Source organism: Melospiza melodia, chromosome 2 (genome assembly GCF_035770615.1).
Source record: "Melospiza melodia melodia isolate bMelMel2 chromosome 2, bMelMel2.pri, whole genome shotgun sequence".
Taxonomy (NCBI): Eukaryota; Metazoa; Chordata; class Aves; order Passeriformes; family Passerellidae; genus Melospiza; species Melospiza melodia.
The window spans coordinates 129,335,654-129,355,770 of record NC_086195.1 but is presented as its reverse complement, the minus strand read 5'-3'; the positions used below and the strand labels follow the sequence as shown (position 1 = coordinate 129,355,770).

Genomic DNA, 20,117 nt, shown 5'->3' with positions numbered 1-20,117 from the left:
ATATCCTCCTGGCATCTCCAGAGATGCACAATATCCCTTGAACTTTGTCCAGCAATGCACTTAATACATTTTTAACTTTTGACATCCAAGTTTTGCTCCTCTGGGCTGTGACACCAGCAGGTTAGAGCATCCTAACCCACTGTTACATTTCATAGATACAAAGATAATTATCCATTTCTCTCTTCCAAAACCATTCCATACTTTCCAGCTTCCTGCAATGACCATGTCTGCTGCACTCCTGGCCTCTCTAATGAGTATCCTCAGAACCTTCTCTGGTCCATGACTGCTGAAGTACAAAACCAAAACCTGAACAAAAAACAATTTACCCAAGTCTTGACTAATGTGGTAAGATGTCACCTCCTTTCCATGTATCTCAGTACTCTACTTACCCCAAAGTATTTCATTTGGAGTGCTTTTGTTCTTAGTTTATTATTTTTGAAAATGAAGTAACAATTACTGGCATGTGATTTGTGATTCCCTGCAGAATTGTTCCTCCACCAGCTGTCCCCATCTGCACCAGCACCACTGCTGATCCCTGCCCTCCCTCTCCTAAACTGCTGCTTCTTTGTTTCAAGAGATTTCTTCAATATGTCAAGAGCTCTTTGAATTCCAATGCAACCAAAATTATTTAGCCAAACATAAGTGAAGGACTCAGCACAAGATTACATGGATGAAATATGACTCTGGACAGGCTCTGACGTGGTAGGGTCCTAATGCCACATTTTGCCTTTATAATCTATAATCTCTTACCTGTAATAAAGTGTCATGGTTTGGAATCGGAGGAAATTCAGGGAAGTGATGCAAAGTGTGAAAAATGCATACTATATGATTGACTCTTCACAAATATTAAAATGAATATTATATGTGTTGTGTTGGAAAGTTACACTGTATTGATTTTTTTAGTTGTGCTGTATTAATATTTTTAAGTAGTGTGGTGAGTATAGTTTTTAGGCTATAGCACAATTTTAAAATAGAAACTATGCGATGTAAGATACTTTTTGTAACTAGCTCAAGGAATAGATAAGATAACCAAGAAATTCTTCACATAAAGGTAACACCAACAAGACCCCAAAATCTCAAGAGAAGAATTATTGTCTCCTTATTTGAACAATCCAGACTTCTTCTAGACTTCTAGGAGCCAAGAAGTGATGGGGAGGGGGGGGAACAGCAATTAAGCAGGAGACACCCTTTGTTTGAAAAGAATGTCTGAATCATGTATGAGATATATGAATATGCAACAGGCTATCAGGCTATTGCTTTTAATAGTTAGCGAAGACTGCTTTTGTGGCAGAGTGCAAAAAGCACCCAGACATCCATAATTTTTTTCTTTTTATTGTCTTTTTTTGTCCTAACCTTGATTGTCCAAAATCTTATTGTCCTAATTTTTTTTTTTTTACTATTTTATTACTATTAAACTTCTAAAATTTTAACACAAGTGATTGGTGTTTTTCACGCAAAGATAACCCTTTCAATGCTTCAATCCTCCCTCGAGTGAGAGAAAGGAGCAAGATGCAAGCATGTAAAGGAACAACATGAAGACATTGAGGTCAGTGAGGAAGAAGTCAAGTCCCAGATGGGAGGGCTGAGAAGATGCCTTATTTATGGAGCTGAAATCCTCTTGTAAGCTATGGAGAAAGGACTCTTTTTTCCTTATGATGCATGAAACCATGGGGAGATGGAAGTGTTTGAATAGATATTGAGTGAAGGCCTTCATGTTAAAGTAAGCAGATGTTGAAATGGCTGTGATCACATGGGAAGTTTGAACAGAGAAAGAGAGTAGTCCTGTGCTTCCAGGAGAAGAAGACCTCTGTTCCTAGGGTTTAACATGATTTTAGAGATAGATAATGAGAACATTTGCCTTTGAACAGCTCATCTTTAAAACAATACCCCATAAGTTGACATGGCCCATTGACAAGCTGTGGGAAGGCTTGTGGCAACAGTAAGGATTTCATGATGGCAGATTTCCCTGGGTGGCTGCTAGTGGTGAGAAAATTGAGAGCTGTGAGAGAACTGTTTTTTCCCTCTTGTGGAGAAGTCTCCAATACCTTAACAAGAGGGACTTGTCTCCCTAAAGGAACTGAAGAAAGACTATTCTAGAGGTGGTAAACTGACTGGAAATTTTAAGTTTTGTTTCTTTACATTGTCAGTGGGAGAGAAAAGATTGTGGGGGGAGGGAAAGTGTTCTGAAGGGATTGTTTTGATTCTTACTATTTTTTTCTTTTAGTTGCTTTTAATAAAATTTTCTTTATACCCTTTTAAAGTTTGGAGCCTGCTTTGTCTTTCTCCTAATCCTGTCTCACAGCAGGAAATGAGTGCATTGGTGATTGGCCAGTGCTGAACCCCCCACACTCATCAGTGCATTAATTGGGGAAATCTCAAAATTGGGGAAATCTGAAATTGGCAAACCAAAACCACTACACAAAGTACCAGTTAGAATTACAGGAGGAACATAGTGCTGCAAATGCAAATTGCCTGTTGGATATTTAAGGCATCCTACACCTAAAGAGGCTCCAAGAGAGCTGGAGAGTGATTTTGGACAAGCGCCCGGAGAAACAGGACAAGGGAGAGTGGCTTCCCACTGCCAGAGGGCAGGGTTAGATGGAATATTGGGAAGAAATTCTTCCTTGTATGGTCCTGGCCACAGGTTGCCCAGAGCAGCTGTGGCTGCCCCATCCTTGGATGTGTTCAGCATCAGAGTCCTACTGGTGGGCTATTCAAGGATGAATCTGAGATAAATGACCCCTAAGTGACATGAAAGACCTGCACAAAACTGAATTTGTAGTCATCAGCTGAGAAAAACCCAAGGAATGACATAAGAACTCGAAAGCTGGTGTCCCTCAGGCTGTCCACCAGTGATCCTTGTCAGATCACCTGAACATGGACATCTGTCTACCTGCAGGGTGAGTGTAAATTAATGAAATCAAAGGAAAAAGAGGAAAAATCTAGTTTTTAATATATTTTATAAATAAATATCTTCTCCTTCCAAAACATCTTACACTGAACTTCATACAGTAATTTCCTATAATATTTCATAAGTAGAATATCCTTGATCATTTGTTCCTGTGGAAGCTTGAACACATTTCCAGCTCCTGTGCAGCTTTCCACGGGATGTTTACACACAGCAAAGAAGGATGCAGTGTGCACAGCAATTGAGGTCATGGTGCTTCCCCTCATTTCCCCTTCTGCACAGCACATAAATGCAGTTTCTATGTCAAGGGCATAACCCTGAACCTGGACACTGCCAGACTTCAGGACCCAGTAATACTTCTGTGGGCTGGAATGTGGTGCTTGCTGAAATCCAGACTGGGGACCCAGGTTAAATCAGAACCATTTGCAAGTGTTTGGAGACTTTAAAACAAAATACAACCTCTATTTCAGTATTTACAGCTCCCTTCATTAGAGCAGCATGGGTATGAAAGTGGGGTACAGCAGTGCACCACCTTCACATCTTCACTTTTCCCAGGCCATAATTACAAGTCAAGTCTCTGTTTCCTCCTATTTTGCATCATGTCCCAAGTCTGACACGAAAAGACCAATTTTACACAACCATCCAGTTTGACTTCCCACCCAATTTCCGTATTAAATATCAATGTGACATAGCCCAAAGCCTGGTTACTAGATCCTAGCACTAACTCCTTGGAGCACCCCTACTGCCCAAGAGGGTGTGAGAAAGATGATGATGTGTACATCACCACTGATGGACCACTAGACATCAAGACCCAAGACTGAGATAGGATGGGCTGGACAGACACACCTGGCTGCAACGCACAACCACAGTGTGTTAAATTTAAAGATTATTAAATTTAATAATCCTCCTGGAGTGGCAGGTGTGGTTCTGTTGGAGCAGGGATCCTGTGGAAGGGTGTAGTTTTCCTCTGAAGATCCAGTGGTGGTGTAGATGGGCCAGGTCTTCCTCTGGAAATCCAGTGAAAAAGGCTGCTCTGGTGTCCCAAAATCTCAATTGTATCCAGTTAGGAACGCTTGGCTCCTCCTTCTGGGCAGAGCATCCCACAATTGGATGCTGTAATTTTATCAGTCTTGCAGTGACACTCAATGGCCCATTAACAGAAGATATTTCCCAGAGGGAGGATTGGTTTGTGGAAGAGATAAAGCAAACTGCCCGATTAACAGAAGATAACTGCCCTACCTCTAAGGGGGCAATAGACACTTATCTTGCAATCCAGAACACCATATAATGAGCTATTAATCAAAATAAAGCCATTATTAATAAAAAGCAAAATTTGTTTGCAATAGAACACCTGCAATGCTGGATTTGCGGAGAAAAAATGAGTTGGAGTCTAAAGGAGTAACTTGGTGAACAGCCCAGTTTGTGTGTATAGTATTTCAGTAATATATAAAAATAGATATACATAGATATAAACATAATATACAAAACATTAGTATATAAAATATATTAGTCTATAGAAATAAATAATATATAATTACAAATAATTATATATCCTTCCAATGTCCTTTATATATGTATATACACATATACCATATATATACGCCTATATACACCTATATATATGTATATAAAAAGGACATTGGGAGGATACCCAGATTATTGAGTTATACAACAAGAGAAATAAAAATTCCATTCTATAAAACTTTCCTAAAATGTCCCTTTCCCTCCTGGCTGGTGCTGACCATGATAGCAGAAGAGCATCCCTGCTCTTGCCCCAGTGGAGCAAGGCTTAGCCAAAGACACCCTATGAATATATATATATATATATATATATATATATATATATATATATATATATATATATATATATATATATATATATATATACATATACATATATATATAAATACATTCAGATCAGAGCAAAGAACAGTGAGATTGATGCAAGATTGAGTGCAGAAGTTGTTTAGCTGGCAGGAGACAGGAAAAGGAAAGGTCATGCTCTAAATGCAAGAAGAGACGTATTTATAACATTATATGTCTTAGTGATTTATTTGAAAAAAGAAAGGATGGGTAATCTAAACTAGTTGATCTCTCTCCTCTTTATTTACTTTGTGTTACAGTGGTGGCTTGAAGCCACCGAGTAAAAGTGTGATCTGGCCTCCAGCATCATCAGCTCGTGCATCCCAAAGAAGGTGGTGGTCTCACCAGACGCAGAAGTGTGTGGAAGAGGAGGAGAGATGTTTGACATGTCCTTTGACACGATAACTGACTTAACAGACAAAAGAAATGTGAAAATCTATTTGGTTTCAGCAAAACATTTTATCCAGGGCCACGTGAGAAATTATTAATTAAGCCAGTGAACATGAACATCAGCAGAATGGGAACCCAGGCAAGGAAAATGACAGTGATGAATGTTGGAAGGCTGAGCTGCAGCCTGGAAGAAGGTTAGCAGTGTTTAACATTATGGAGGTTGACTTTGGCACTAAAAAAGTAGGGCAACGTTGATGACACATAATGACACAATGCAGCTGGGAGCACCAATGTGTAGGATTGGGAAATCACAGGGGAAGGAGGGGATTGACCTTGACTGCCATGTTCAAAATGGAATGAGAACTAGTAGTGAATTCTAGGCTTGGAACGAATCACCAGAATTTATTGCTACGGGATGTAACTGCCTAAGGAGGAGAAGAAGGAGAACAGTATGGACATCCTTGTTATCAAAGAGTAAATGAGGGATTCATAATGAATCCATGATGCCCACAAACACGACTCGTGAGTCTTTAGTAGGAATGAGGACCTCATCTCCAAAGGGCAGTAGTGTCCATCTCTGTTTAAGAAAAAGAGATTTCATCTAGGAAGAGCTAGAGAGACAAGGCTGATACCAGGAAGTAAAAATGTTTACTTCCTAGCTACAGAGCCAAACGATGTGGATACTGTACCTGGAGACACTGAGCAGTGACATTTGGGCAGGGGAAAGTCACTAAGTATGCCAATAAAACAGAAAAAATATAACAGAGAAATAAACCAAATAAAACAGCAAACTGCAGCCTGTCCATTGGCCCAGACTGTAAATGAGTTGAAAATCATCAGAGAGTGAGGTCTCGGCACAGCCTTCCTGCTGGAATAATGCAACTAAAAATTCTGCATTTCTGAGACACAGCCTTGGGTGTTACTCATAAAGACTAAATAACAAACCAGACAATTGGACTTCGGGGTTCAGAGGGTCCCATCCAGCTCCATGTGCCCAAAGGTCTCTCTGAGGTGACCCAGCTGAGCAGGAGCAGAGGAATAGTTGCTCAAGCATGTTGACTCCATCACCTGAATGCCACCTCCATCTCTTCCTCCTGCCCTACCATGTCCTAAGGCATGCACTGACCAGCTCCAGTCCGCACACAGTCAAAGCAGCAAAATTCAGTTTTACCTACATTGCTGAGCAGCTCCCCCTTGGCTTTTGGGGCTGGATGTTGTCCACCTTGAACTGACTGCAGGGAATACACTGCCAGGTACTCCAACTTGGATCTTGCAAATGTCCCCAGGTTGGAGACACCACTGGCCTTCCCAGCTGATGGACTGCATCCAGAGGAGATCAAGAGTGTGGCAGAATAGCTCTCTGCCTGCATGTTGTGGTCTGACACTGGCCAGATGGAAGGCAACCACCACAGATGCTGCTCACTCACCCTCCCCTGCTACAGCTGGGCAGAGCAAAACAATTAAATGAAGGGTTCATGAGTTGAGATAAGGACTCGGAGAAAACACTCCAAGGGCAGAACAGGCTCAACTTAAAAGTACAAAATGAATTTATTGTTAACAAAGTCAGAGGAGGATAATGATAAGTAAAATAAGACCTTTAAACACCTTTTATCCCCATTCCTTCCTCCTTCCCACCAACAGCTCAGGGAGACAGTGGGTGGGGTTTTGGTCAGTTCATGACCTGAGATCTTCTTCCACTGCTCAGGGAGAGAAGTCCTTCTCCTGCTATGTCATGGGGTCCCTTCCCACGGGAGACAGTTTTCTGTGAACTTCTCCAGCATGGTTCCAATCTCACGAGCACCACACCTCCCAAAACTGCTGCAATGTGAGCATCTTCCATGGGCCAACATTCCTCCCAAAACTGCTGCACCATGGGTCACTCTTCCACAGGGTGCAGTCCTCCAAGGACAGGCTGCTCCAGCATGGAAGCAGAGGTTTCCTCTCTCCACCAGGCCTCCCACAGGATCACAGCCTCCTCCAGGCATCCACTCACTCCAGCGTGGGCATCTCCCCCACGGGCTGTGGGTGGATCTCTACATCCCCCATGGATCCATGGGCTGCAGGGGCACAGCTGCTTCACCATGGACATCACCATGGCCTGCAGGGGAATCTTGGCTCTGACACCTGGAGCACCTCCTGCCCCACTGCCTTTGGTGCCTCCATGTCATTTTCTTCTCATGTTCTCACCTCCTCCTTTTCTCTGGCCACAAAAACACTGTGTCCCACTTTGTTTTGATTTTCTCTTAAATGTGTTATCACAAAGGCGTTTCCACCATCTCTAACTTTCCCAGCCTTGGCCAGCAGCATGTCTATCTTCAGAGCCATCAGGGCATGGCTCTGCCAGAAATGGTGGAAGCTTCCAGCACCTTCTCACAAAAGCCACCCCTGTGGCCACCCTGCACTTCCAAAAACCAGGCAGTGCCAAACCAGCAAAGCTTGTATCATCCATCTCCATGCTCTGTGTCTTAATAAGCACTAGGGCCATTAGCCATTAGTTACTCATACAACCCATCCCTGTGGAATCAGCAGACACTGTGTCTCCTCCTGCCACTGAAGGTTTGTATCAAGTGACCCCTGAGACAGAGCTCAGCCTTTGCCAGAGCTGCCAACACCTCTCTGAACGGCCTTTTCTGGATGGAAGAAAACATCCTGCCCCTTCCCTTCCACCTGAGAAAACTGGATCCCTCTGCCTACACAGTTACTTTAATACACACTCTCATAGCTGAAAGAACAAGGATTTGGAGAATGGTATCTGGTCAGGAATGTTCTCCAGCAGTGGAGTCTGGGATAGCCCTCACTCATGCTATTAAACCTCTTTAACCTCTCAAACGAAGGTAGTTGCATCCAGACTGATTGTAGGGATAAGTTCTTGGCTTGGGAATGTGTGCTACCAAACTCAGTGTGAGAAGAGGGCTAGGGACAATTCTAGGAACTGGAGTGTACATGATGCTTCCACATTCAGGAACATGTCCTGGGATTCTTTTAATTTACTAGTACAGACATTGCTATGGATCTGATCAGAAATTTCAGAAGGCAATGGAAAATCTCCCATCTTACAGCGTAAGCAGTGTTATTAGCATTTTCACCAAGATAGGAAATGTCCTCCACTGGAGATTTTCAAGAATAGGTTAGATAAAATCACAGAAACACAGAATAGCTTGGGTTGGAAGGGACTTCAAAGCTTATCTTGTTCCACTGCCCTGCTATGGGCAGGGACACCTTCCAGCAGACCAGGTTGCTCCAAGCCCTGTCCAACCTGGCCTTGGACCCTTCCATGGATGAGGCAACCACAGCTTCTCTGGGTACCTGTGCCAGGGCCACAGCACCCTCACATCTGTGATCCTGTTCACAGGGGTCTTAGGATGAGGGAAGAGAGGAGGATCTGATTCCATGTTTCAGATGGCTTGATTTATTATTTTATGATATATATTATATTAAAACTATATTAAAAGGAATAGAAGAAAGTATTTCATCAGAAGGCTAGCTAAGAATAGAAAAAGAAAGAATGGTAACAAAGGCTTGTGTCTCAGACAGAGAGCCCGAGCCAGCTGACTGTGATTGGCCATTAATTAAAACAACCAACCTGGGCCAATCACAGATCCACCTGTTGCATCTACAGCAGCAGATAATCATTGTTTACATTTTGTTCCTGAGGCCTCTCAGCTTCTCAGGAAGAAAAATCCTAAGGAAAGGATTTTTTATAAAAGATGTCTGTGATACACAGCCAAGAATTTCTCCCTGGTATCCCTTCTAACCCTGCCCTCTGACAGTGGGATGCCATTCCCCCTTGTGTTCTGCCCCTCCAGACCCTTGCCCAAAGTCCCTCTCTGGCTCCTGGAGCCCCTTTAGGCACTGACAGGGGCTCTGAGGTCTCTCCAGATCCTTCTCCAGTCCAGGCTGAGCACCCCCAGCTCTCCCATCCTGTCTTCAGAACAAGGAGGAGCATGGATTTCCTGCCCTTCTGTACCTTGGTCCAGCCTTCCTGTGTGGACATCCCTCCCCAGATTATCTCTGCTGTGTCTCTGAAAAGCAGGCAGCAAGTCTCCAGTGCTGACTCATTCATCTCTGTAGCTACTACAGATTCTCATTTGCTCCACATCCTCAGTACCTCCAGGGTTTGGGATGAATGACAGAACATTAGCAACAGGCAATTCATTAGTACTAGAGGCAGCCCAAAATTTTCCATTGAAGCCTTTATTGTCTTGTTTCCTCTGCTAGGAAAGGAAGTTGGTGGGAGGGAAAAAATAATTGGTTTGGTAAAAAAAAAAAAAAATTAAATCTGGTTTCACAATATTACTTCTCGGGGGAAATTAATTTTCTTAGTGCTCATTTTGATACCTTACAAAGGGGGTAAATGTTTCCTTTAAGTTTTGGATCTTTTTATTTTCAGGGAATAAAGGTAACAAAAGAAGCAAGACAAAGAAGAAGGGGGAAACAACACCCAAGAAACACCTAATTCTATCATTTTCCCATAATTTCCAGATAAAAATGGAAAGCATTCATTCATTCCTTCTTTTATTTTTGCCAAATGTGCTTTTAATTGTTTCACATCCACCAGCAAATGCCACTGTGAGGACATTTTGTTGCTTGTTCCCTCTGATCCCAAACCCCCAGAGCCAAGTCCAGCCCACTCTATCCTTTGGGAGAAATGCTCTGCCCATCCCATCCAGAAGTTCAGGAGGAGAAATCCCCTCACCCAACACAGATAAAGCCCTCACAAAATTGAACAAGAAACAGCTTCATCCACCACCAGAGGCTTTCCGTGGGGCTTGTCACTGACCTGGCTGAAGGATTTCCTGCTCCTTGGTGTCCTTCAGGGTCCACAGGCCACCCTGGGAAGCAGGACCAAAGGGAAGGGAAGGGGGAGTGAAGGAGATGTAACCTGCCTTGGCTACCTATAAACTTGGGCAGCTCATGTGCTGGGGAGGGAAACTGAGGCAAGAAGCCCCTCAGTGCTGGAACCTTGCTCGACCATTGCACACCCAGTGAGAGCAGTGGGAAAAAGTCCATAAATAAATCCCATATATAACTGAATAGCTAATAAATTATAGTTAATGAATATATACATATAAAAAATAAATAATGTAAATACTATGAATAAGAGAAATAAATGCTAGAAATACTGGAAATAAATCCTATTTATTCTGTAGGATCCCTGGACACAGGCAGTCTCTGGCAGACATCCACACTCCTGCCCCTCTGGCCTCACTGAAGGCTTCTGGCTCAAATGCTGATACTAACAAATCCTCCGTCCCTCTGGCTGGGAGGAACCTCCATCTTCCATGGACATCACCACCAGGCACCACCTCTGTGTGGAGCTGGGAGGAGGTCACAAGCACATGGTCTCCGTGATACTCACCTGTCCAGGAACACAGAGGTTAAAAAAGAGAATTCTTCCCTTTAGCATGGACTTCCCCCATGACCTTGGGCTAGTTGCTGACTCTATCCCTTGCTCTCAGGTATTCTTCACATGGAAATAATACCAGTGGGACAGAGCAAGCTTAAAAACTCCTGCTGGTCTGCTCTTTGGTTTCACCAAGGAATTGTTTCCCAGCCTTGGAAACATGGATTTGCAGCAGTGACAGAGGACTGTAAGGGAATCTCCCCCTGACTCTCTGCTGATGGAGAACCTTCATCCATGCCCAAGGAACAAAGCCCCATGTGAGCCACCCTTGCTGCTCTCTAGCAAGAGGGCATGAGGGGGTAATTTTTGTCTGCTGGGTGGCCCATAAGGTTGCCCCAATAGGCTGTGAGTCTCCATCCCTGGAGATGTACAATATCCACACAGCATGTCAGCAGCCAGGCTCTTGGCCGTAATTAGGATTGGGAGAATTTGGGTTTTTTATAAGAATCCAAACAATAAACAACACTTAGAAGATGCCTAATTTGAACAGAAAATGAGAACAATTAGCCAAAACATCACTTAGGCATTAATGAAGAGGCGCTTATGTTCTATGGCTGAGCGTCAGAGCAAACATTTCTGCAAGGAAGAAAAACATGGAAGTGGGAGAGCACTTTCCCAGGTGGAAAGAGAAGCCCTGAGAGTATTGTGAAAGCCAACAAGCAGCACAAAGAAGGCTGAATCCTTCTAGTTCCTCTTAGGTTTAACATCCCTGCTGATCCAACCCCTTTCCTTGGGGAGGAATCCTAGCCCAGTGCCTTAGGAGCAGAGTGGAGGGATAGGAAGGTGAGCAATCTGCATTTAAATATGCAAATAAATCCCATTATCCTTTGTAGCAGTGGACCAGAAACAACACATCAGCTCTCCAGTTCCAGGAGAAAGCTTTCTGCTTTAGCCCTGCTGTCTCCCGCCCAGACCTTACAAGGTGAGCAGACAAAAAGCTGAGTCTCAGTTCACAGCAGATTTCAGGGCTGTGTCACTCCCAGAGACTCCTTTCCCAACATTCTTCAACCCTGCAAAACAGAGGCCCCAAAAATCCCTGGGCACTTTCTCATGTCTCAGCCAAGCACCACCATCACACCTGGATGCACCTGAGCCTCCAGCATTACCCAGTGAGAGTTAAGAACTGATGCCAAATGACAGCAAAAATCAGGATCTCACTGCTTGAACTGTTTCCCACTTAGGGAGGGGGGAAAGCAGATGACTGTCAGCTTTGCTCAGTGGGACAGAGGAGGCAAGTCCCAGCTTCATCTGAAATCTGCATGAATGTGTTGCCTGCTTGATGGCCCGGTGTCACCTCTAATCTCCCCAAGAAGGAAAATAAATCATTCAGAGGCATAAACACCTCAGCATTCACACAGCTATAGGGAAAAGCAAAACGGCTGCAATCACACTTTTTGTCACCGCAGCTTTGCTCTATGCCACTTCCACCCTGGCAGGGGTGGGCTCTGCCAGAGAAAGTGCTGGAAAACACAACTGCAGCAAGCCCTCCTTGCAAGCGTACACGCAGGGCAGCCACCCCATCACTTGTTTCTGCATTCCCAACACATCGAACGCCCTGACCCGGAGAGAAACAACAGCAGCAGCTCGCTGCGAGGAGTTTCACACTCGGAATCCCAAACAAGGTCTCTGCTGCCGAAGTGAAATAAGGGCATGCATTCCTAGCTGGCTGGGGAGGTGCTGGGGGGACAGAGGGATGTGTCATCCCCTGCTGCGCTGCATTAAAACATGGCAGCGTCTGAAGGCTGCCCCACCCAAACGGCCTAGGATGCGTGTCCCTCATCCTGGCGCATCCAGGGATGCTTTGTCTTGAGCGGGGCCAGCCTGAGACGCTTCCTGGGATGCTCCTGCCCCTGGGTGGGGCACCCATCTGTCCATGATGCGGTCAGGCTGCCGGTCCTCTGGGCTGGCTGCAGCCTGACAGCCAGCGATGTGCTTGGCAAGGACCAGAGGTGACTTGCACATTCCACAGAGGTGACCCCAAACATTACCCCTACGGAAATCCAAGGTGGTAGGTGTCTTTGAATTTTGGAATGAACAGGAGGGGGGGAACACAAAGACACTCAAAGCTGCTGCCAAACCCAACAAACCGTCAACAAAAAGTGTCCATGTATTCACTACCTGCACAATACCTCCTGCTCCATCATCGATTCCCAGAGAGATGGGGAATTTAAGGACACTCCCCGCGCAGGAAATAGGCAAGCCAAGCCCCCCCGGAATGTCTCACAGCCTCACTCCCAGAGTGGGATGCTCCTCCAGGGAAGCGCACAGGGGCTGGATAAGAGCTGAGGAGGGGCCGGCGGGGTGGGGATCAGGATGGATACCGAGGGTGGGGGGAGGATATGTCTTCTCACCTGTAGGACGAGCTGACCCCCGCCGCCACCTCCTCTTTGATCTGCCTGTTGACAGCATCGGCAGCCGCCCGGCCCCGGCTCGGCTCCGCCGGCTGCCCGCCCGCCTCCTCCGCCTTCCTCCGACCCTTGTCTCTCCCATCCCCGGCCCGCGCTGCTTTGGGATGCTCATCCTCCGCCTCGGGGTGCTCCTCCTTCTTCTCGGGAGCGATGTGCACCTTCCGCCGCTTCTCCTGAGCCGGCTTCTCCGGGGGAGCGCGGTCCAGGGCCAGGACGGGGGAAGGTCCCGGTTTGGGGATCCAGGGATGGTCGCCCCGCTTGGGGATAGGCCAGGCACGGAAATCCTTCTGGTACTGCGTCTCCTTCTCGAAGGGAGTGTCCGAGGGCTGGTACTCGCTCTTGGGCTTGCAGCTCGGCTCCGGCCGCTGCACCTTCCAAGGCTTGTAGTCGTGCCGCATCACCGAGTCGGCCGGGGGGGAGGCGTGCGGGGCCGGGCCGGGCCGGGCGGCGCCGGGAGCCGGCTCAGCTCCCGCGGCCGCCGCAGCCGCCTCGCCGCCCGGCTGGGTCTCGATGGGCGCCGCGGGGCGCGGCGGGGGCGCGGCGGGGTGCTCGGTGGCCTCCGAGTATTTGGTGAAAACGAGCGGGACGGCGATGTCCGCCTTGTCCAGCTGGTTCCAGAAGCGGGCGATGCAGCAGGCACGGGTGATGCAGGGCCACGCCATGGCGGCCCCGCGCCGGGAGCGACCGCTCCGCGCTCCGAGCCCCGCACCGCTCCCCGCCCCGAGCTCCGCGCTCCGCCCGCAACGCGGAGGCGGGGACGGCGGGAGGGGCTTGCACGCACACGGGCACGGGCACGGCACGCACACGCGGGACACACCTGCGCGTCCCCGCACGACACACGGTGTCATACATGGCCATGGTCATGGGTGTGCCCACATCTGCACGGCTACACAGCTCACACACGTGTGAGGATGGCTATGTGTGTGTGTGCCCACACCTGCACGGCCGCACACACTTGCAAACACATGTGAAACACACCCATGCACGTGTGCACACGCATGCTTGGTCACAGGCCTGCACACACATGTACACGGCGCTCAGGTGTGCACTCACTTGCATGCAGGGTGACAGAAACCTGCACATGCTCATTTTAAAAAGCTCGTGTGTGTGTGCACGCAGCCGCACTGCCACAGACCTGCACAGCTGCACACACAGGAGGAGACACATCCATGTGCACGCAGACCTGCGTACTTCAGACACACCTGCACAATCACACGCCTGCACACATGCATACCAAACAGGCAAACCTAGCAAACACTCCTCTGTGTGCGCACACGTGCATCGTCACACACCTGTACACACATGGGCGAGTCACATACACGCATGTGTGGACACACCTGCACAACTGATCACACACATCCACACATATTTGCAAGGTGCCCATGTGTGCAAACACGTGTGGTCACACACACACCTGCATGCATACGTAAGAGATGTGTGTGTTTGTGTGCACACATCTGCACAGTCACACACAGCTGCACGCACATGTGCAGACATGCCCATGTATGCCTGCATGTAACTGCAAGGACAGACACCAGAGCACAAACATGCAGGAAGTGCCCATGCATGTGTGCAGACACACTAATGCGTGGTCACATACCTGCACACATGTGTGCAGAGTGCCCATGTGTTTGTGCACATGCGTGCATGGTCACTCACACCTGCACACACTCACTCATGTACAGGAATGCAAACACACATGCAAGGCACCCTTGTGTGCACACACCTGCACAGGCATATTGCACATGCACACACATGTCAACTGCACACAGACATGTGGACATGCAGAACCACACAAATCACATTCACATGTGCAGGTTCTCATGTAAGTGTGTATGCAGTGCACACTGACATTTGTACACACAGATGTGCACACGTGTGCACACACATGACTGTACACACATGCAAGCACATCCAAACACATGCACGTATACTCAAACCTGTACACATACACAGAATTCACAAAATTCACAGAGTCACGAGGTTGGAAGAGATCTTCAGGATCATCGAGTCCAACCCCTGCCCTAACTCCTCAACTAAACCATGGCACCGAGTGCCACATCCAGTCTTTTTTAAACACATCCAGGGATGGTGACTCCACCATCTCCCCGGGCAGACCATTCCAGAACTTTATCACTCTTTCCCTGAAAAACTTTTTCCTGATATCCAACATGTATTTCCCTTCCCAACACTCATCCCTGCACACACATCACAAACATGCACATGAACAACTGAAAATGCACCCCGTGCTCACACATGCACAGTGGTATGCACACCTGCACTCACATGTGCAAGCACATACATGCACACAGACATAAGCATGAACATGCACACACATATGGACACACACAGAGCTAGACATGTCTGTCCACTCACATGTGCACATGCTGCATATGCACATTTGTGTGCACAAGCACATTCCTATATGAACATGCATGCACACACATGCACATGTGCACATACATGCAGATGCATACACGTGTCCAGTCTCACAAATGTGCACGTGCATTGCACATGCATGTGAACACGTGAACAGATGCACCCATGAGCAGACAGACGGACATAGACACAACATGTGTGTGCTCCCATGTGCATGCAGTCATGCACAGATACTTGCTCATGTGTACACATATGAGAGCTGCCCAGGTGTGTGCACACGTATGTGCAGACACACACACACACACACACACACACACACACACACACACACACACACACACACACACTTCATTATTTCCTTTCGCCTCTTTTGCAGTCGCAAACCCACACCAAAACACCCCCACCCATCTCCTGCTGATGGCTTCTTCTGAAATCTGATTCCCAGGGTGGATTCCCAGCCCAAATCCCACCCTCCTTTCTAGCTTTGCCTCTGCCTTCACTCCATCCATCATGCCAGCCCTCCAACCCTTCTGCCATCCCTCTGTTTCTGCATTCTGCCATCAGTCCCTCCACCCCTACCTCACTCTATTCCTCTCTCTCTTTCTCCATCACTTCATTCCTCCATCACTTTATTACTCCATACCTCCATATTTCCATTAATCCCTCCATTCCTCTCTATCTCCATCCCATTCTCCCACTATCCCTCCATCACTCCCTCAACCCCTCCATTCTTCTCTGCATCTTTGTCTTTATTCCCTGGTGCCAATAAAGTCCATTTGCACCCAAATCACATCCACACTTGGAGCCCTCCAGCCTTTGTCAGCCTTGCAGCACTGCCAGCATTTCCACTGGGAGCAGAACTCAAATAAAACCAGGGAAATCCACACACCCAAATGCTGAATTACAAAGAGGAAAAGCAATTCCCACTCACAGTGACTGCAGCTGCTGGGAGTGCAGTGAAAAGCAGGATTATCCCTGTGGGGATTGTTTCTCTACTCTAATGCTTTGTATTCCCTTATTGAGTCTTAGGCCCTGAGGACTTTGAGCTTGGGTTTGGTATTTTTCTTCGCTTGTCTTTGCCTGAAATGGCTTAATTTCATTCTTACCTGCAGGCAAATTGTGGAAACTCATTTTAAGGATGGTATTGGAGCACTCAGTGCTGGGGATGGATGGCTCAAAGAGCCGCCTTTGGAAAGAGAATAAATAAATTTCAACTAGAGGTGTCCTTACACAGACATTACTTTGTCTTCCAGAACTGTATCACTCCTGCTATTACATCCAGTGCAATTAAACGTGAGGATTGCAATTAAAGATTTAGGAAGCTCCTCAGTATTTCCCAAGCTGGGACCCAAGCCATAGTGCTCTGGAGCATCAATGCAGTGTGTATCACCTTTGTAAGTGTGCAGTGTGCTCCTGCACATCCACAATAGATGTGCTTATCCCTGCTTAGGCTGGGCTTTGAAACAGAATCACAGAATCATTGAGGCTGGAAAAGTCCCCTAAGATCACTGAGTCCAACCATTCCATCAGCACTGCCAAGGCCACCACTAAACATGTCTGTGAAAAACACGTTCACTCTCCTGAGAAAATTTAAGAAGTTGAATAAAGGACAATAGGAGACAAGGACCACAGAGCAAAGGTTATTATGGCCAGGTGCATCTTGGCACTCAGCCAAAACCACACTGTTATCTTTGGAGATACACCTTAAATACCTTTTCCCTTACATCAGCTATTGCACATTCATAGACCCTTATGCATAATAAACTTTTCCCAAACTAGTTTACATATTTTTACATGGCCCTTCCTTGGGTCCACCTTTTTAGGGCATGCATATCCCTTGGTTGCGATTTTAGTCCATTTTTATCATCATCTTCAGTTTTGGGCCTGGGTCCACACTGTTTTCAGACAGTGAGTGCTGATAGTTGGCATATCTGTAGCATGTGTCCTCATCCTGTGTTCACTGGATGTTATCCCATCCAAGCAGGCATTTTAACACAAGCATACTTATATCACTATTTCACTACTATGTCTGAGCTTAATTAACACCAGAAATAAAAACTATATCTTTATGACAAAGTTACTTCAACATTACACATATAAAATCCATTTTAATATCTGTGAAAAGCCAATATTATAATATGTGTCTATAACATGTCCCAAATGCCTCATCTACATGGCTTTTAAATCCCTCCGGGGATAGGGATTTCACCACTGCCCTGTGCAGTCTTTGCCAAGGCTTGACAATCCTGCCCATGAAGAATATCCAGTCTAAACCTCTCCTTGTGCAACTTGAGACCATTTCCTCTTGTCCTGTTGCTTGTTACCTGGGAGCAGAGCCCAACGCCCACCTGGCTCCAGCCTCCCTCCAAGGAGTTATTATGAATGGAGGTGAGCTTAGACAAGTCCTGCCTTTGGCTCAGATCTCTGGCACTGCTCTGTCTGGGGCAGCCTGCACCCAGATCGCTCTTGTTCACAAGTTCTTCATAATGGCTGATCGGGTCTATTACAAAATTAATTATTTATTGAACAGGCACAAAATTAAGAGATATAACACTTTGAACAGATTACTTACTACACAGGATAAGACAAAACCAACTCCTAGTAGATTGTGCACTGTGTACAGTGCACAATAAAAAGGTACCTATATTAGAGCTAGCTAAGAGATAGTATAGATTAGGATTCAATGTAACTTACCACCACATTGATGACGGAGTACACATAGAATTCTTTCACTCAGTTTTCAGGGAAGTATCCACAGAATTTGCATCTAAACTCAGGGGAGAAGTCATTCACATTTCCAAGGTGTGTGTAGGAGGCTTCTGCCTCTGTGAAAGTTTGTGTAGCTTTTATAGTTTGCAAACTGAAGTGTTTCTCAGTCAGGAATTCCAGCTTATCTTCCCACATCTTGTTCCCAAGGCCAGTTGTTTATTGGGAATTCCACCTGACAGAGAGAAATAACTCACCAGGTAGGCAAGCTGCCCTCTGTTAGCTCATCAATTCATGTAGGGCAGGGAGAATGTCTGGAGCTGTGCACCATCTGATGGATAGAGCAGATAAGCTCTACTGTGGTGGGGGGGGAAGTCCTGCCCCAGGAGTTGAAGACAGTGAGCAGGTTCCCCATTTTCTCCAGGTTGAAAGGTGAAAAGGAGCCTTTTTTCCTCCAGGTTGAACCCCCCCTTATCCCTCAGCCGCTCCTCATGTTCCAGACCCTTCCCCAGCTCCATTCCCTTCTCTACATGGTCCAACTCCTCAATGTCCTTGTCAGAGTGAGGGGCCCAGAACTGCCCCCAGGACTGGATGTGCCTCAGCAGGGCTCAGCACAGTGGGATGGTCACTGCCCTGGTCCTTTTTGGACACACCATTGCTGACACAGGTGGAGTGCCCTTGTCCTCCTGCCCATCTGGGCACACCTAGGATCATGTTTAGCCACTCTCAGCCTGCACCCCTTGGTAGTTTTCAAGCAGCTGCAGGGGAGCTGTGGGGGCTCCAATGATAGAATCATCATGGAACTGCTGTTGTCAGATCCCAGCTCTGTGTTTCCATGCACACTACAGGAAACATCTTTTGCATTTGTTATAGATGAGTAATGAGATGATTGGCTCTCACAATTAAGGGATGAGTATTGTGTGTATGTTAAGAGAAGCTTTATTGATGTACAGTTATGTTATTGTGGTTTGTTGTTCAGATGTCCTCTGTTCTGCCCACAGTTCCCTTCCAACCTGGTATCATTGCCACCAGACAGCCTCGGTTGTCAGGGCTATCCAAGATATGGGGAGGGAAGGCATGTACCTGTGAGAAACAACTGCTCACTTTGAAAATTTAAAAAGGCTTATTAAACCTTAACAAAAATACAACAAAGGACTACCTAAGGAAAAAGCTGCAGTGCTGGGAACTGCCCCTCATGGATACCACACGGCCAGTTCATCTTCAAGATGGATGCTCAGTCTTTTACACCCCTGGGGGCTGCATCAGCCAGCCCAGCCCTCCCAAAGTCTGTCACTCAGCTCTTCTTTGCCATTTATCAGTGGAGATTGCTCTCTTGTAACTCAACTGGAGGTCAGGTGTTGCCATGCTGCACCCCCTGAGCAACCCCTGAGCTTTTCCATTCCCCACTGCCCCATGCCAGGGACACCTGTGCAGCTTCTTTGTACCTGTCCTGGACAGCCCCGGCTGTGTGATGGCAGCAATACAGGGGGAAAGGGAACTGTGGGGAGAGCAGAGGGCATCTAAACTACAGTAACATAACTGTACATCACTAAAGCTTTTCTTAATATTCACACAATAGTTATCTTTTAATTGTGTGAGAGCCAATCATCTCATTATCCATCTACAGCATACCCAGCCCCTTGCATGGGGCAGCTGGGAATGGGGAAAGCTTGTTGCTGGGGGGCACACCATGACAACACCTGACCTCTAATCAAGTTGCAAGAAAGTCTCCACCAAAGGAGGATGAAGAAGAAGTTAACTGGTAGATTTTGGCGGGGGGACCAGGGTTGCCTAGTGCAACCCCTGGGGCATAAAAGGCAGAGCAGCCATTTTATAGACGAGCACATGGCGGCTGGTAATGCGCTCCCAGCTCGCTGCTATTTTTCCTTATTCCGTCCTTTGTTGTGTTGTGTAAATGTTTAAGAAACCTTTGAAATTTTTAAAAGTGAGTGGTTGTTTCTCACACATTGAATGGACTATGGTATTACAAAAAAAATGTATATATGTATAGAAACAGGAACAAGGAAAATTGGAAAAGAATGACCTTATGATGGTGACC

General features: G+C 46.6%; 1 protein-coding gene across 1 annotated transcript in view; it reads right to left on the bottom strand.

Annotated features, from left to right (window-relative positions):
• Window positions 1–13,698, bottom strand: part of MAP6 (microtubule associated protein 6) — a 48,932-nt gene extending 35,234 nt beyond the window's left edge. Inside the window, exon 1 of the mRNA XM_063150003.1 lies at window positions 12,917–13,698. Coding sequence (XP_063006073.1) covers window positions 12,917–13,635 — 719 coding nt within the window. The 5' untranslated portion in view covers window positions 13,636–13,698. The remainder of the gene's footprint in view (window positions 1–12,916) is intronic.
• Window positions 13,699–20,117: the final 6,419 nt, after the last annotated feature.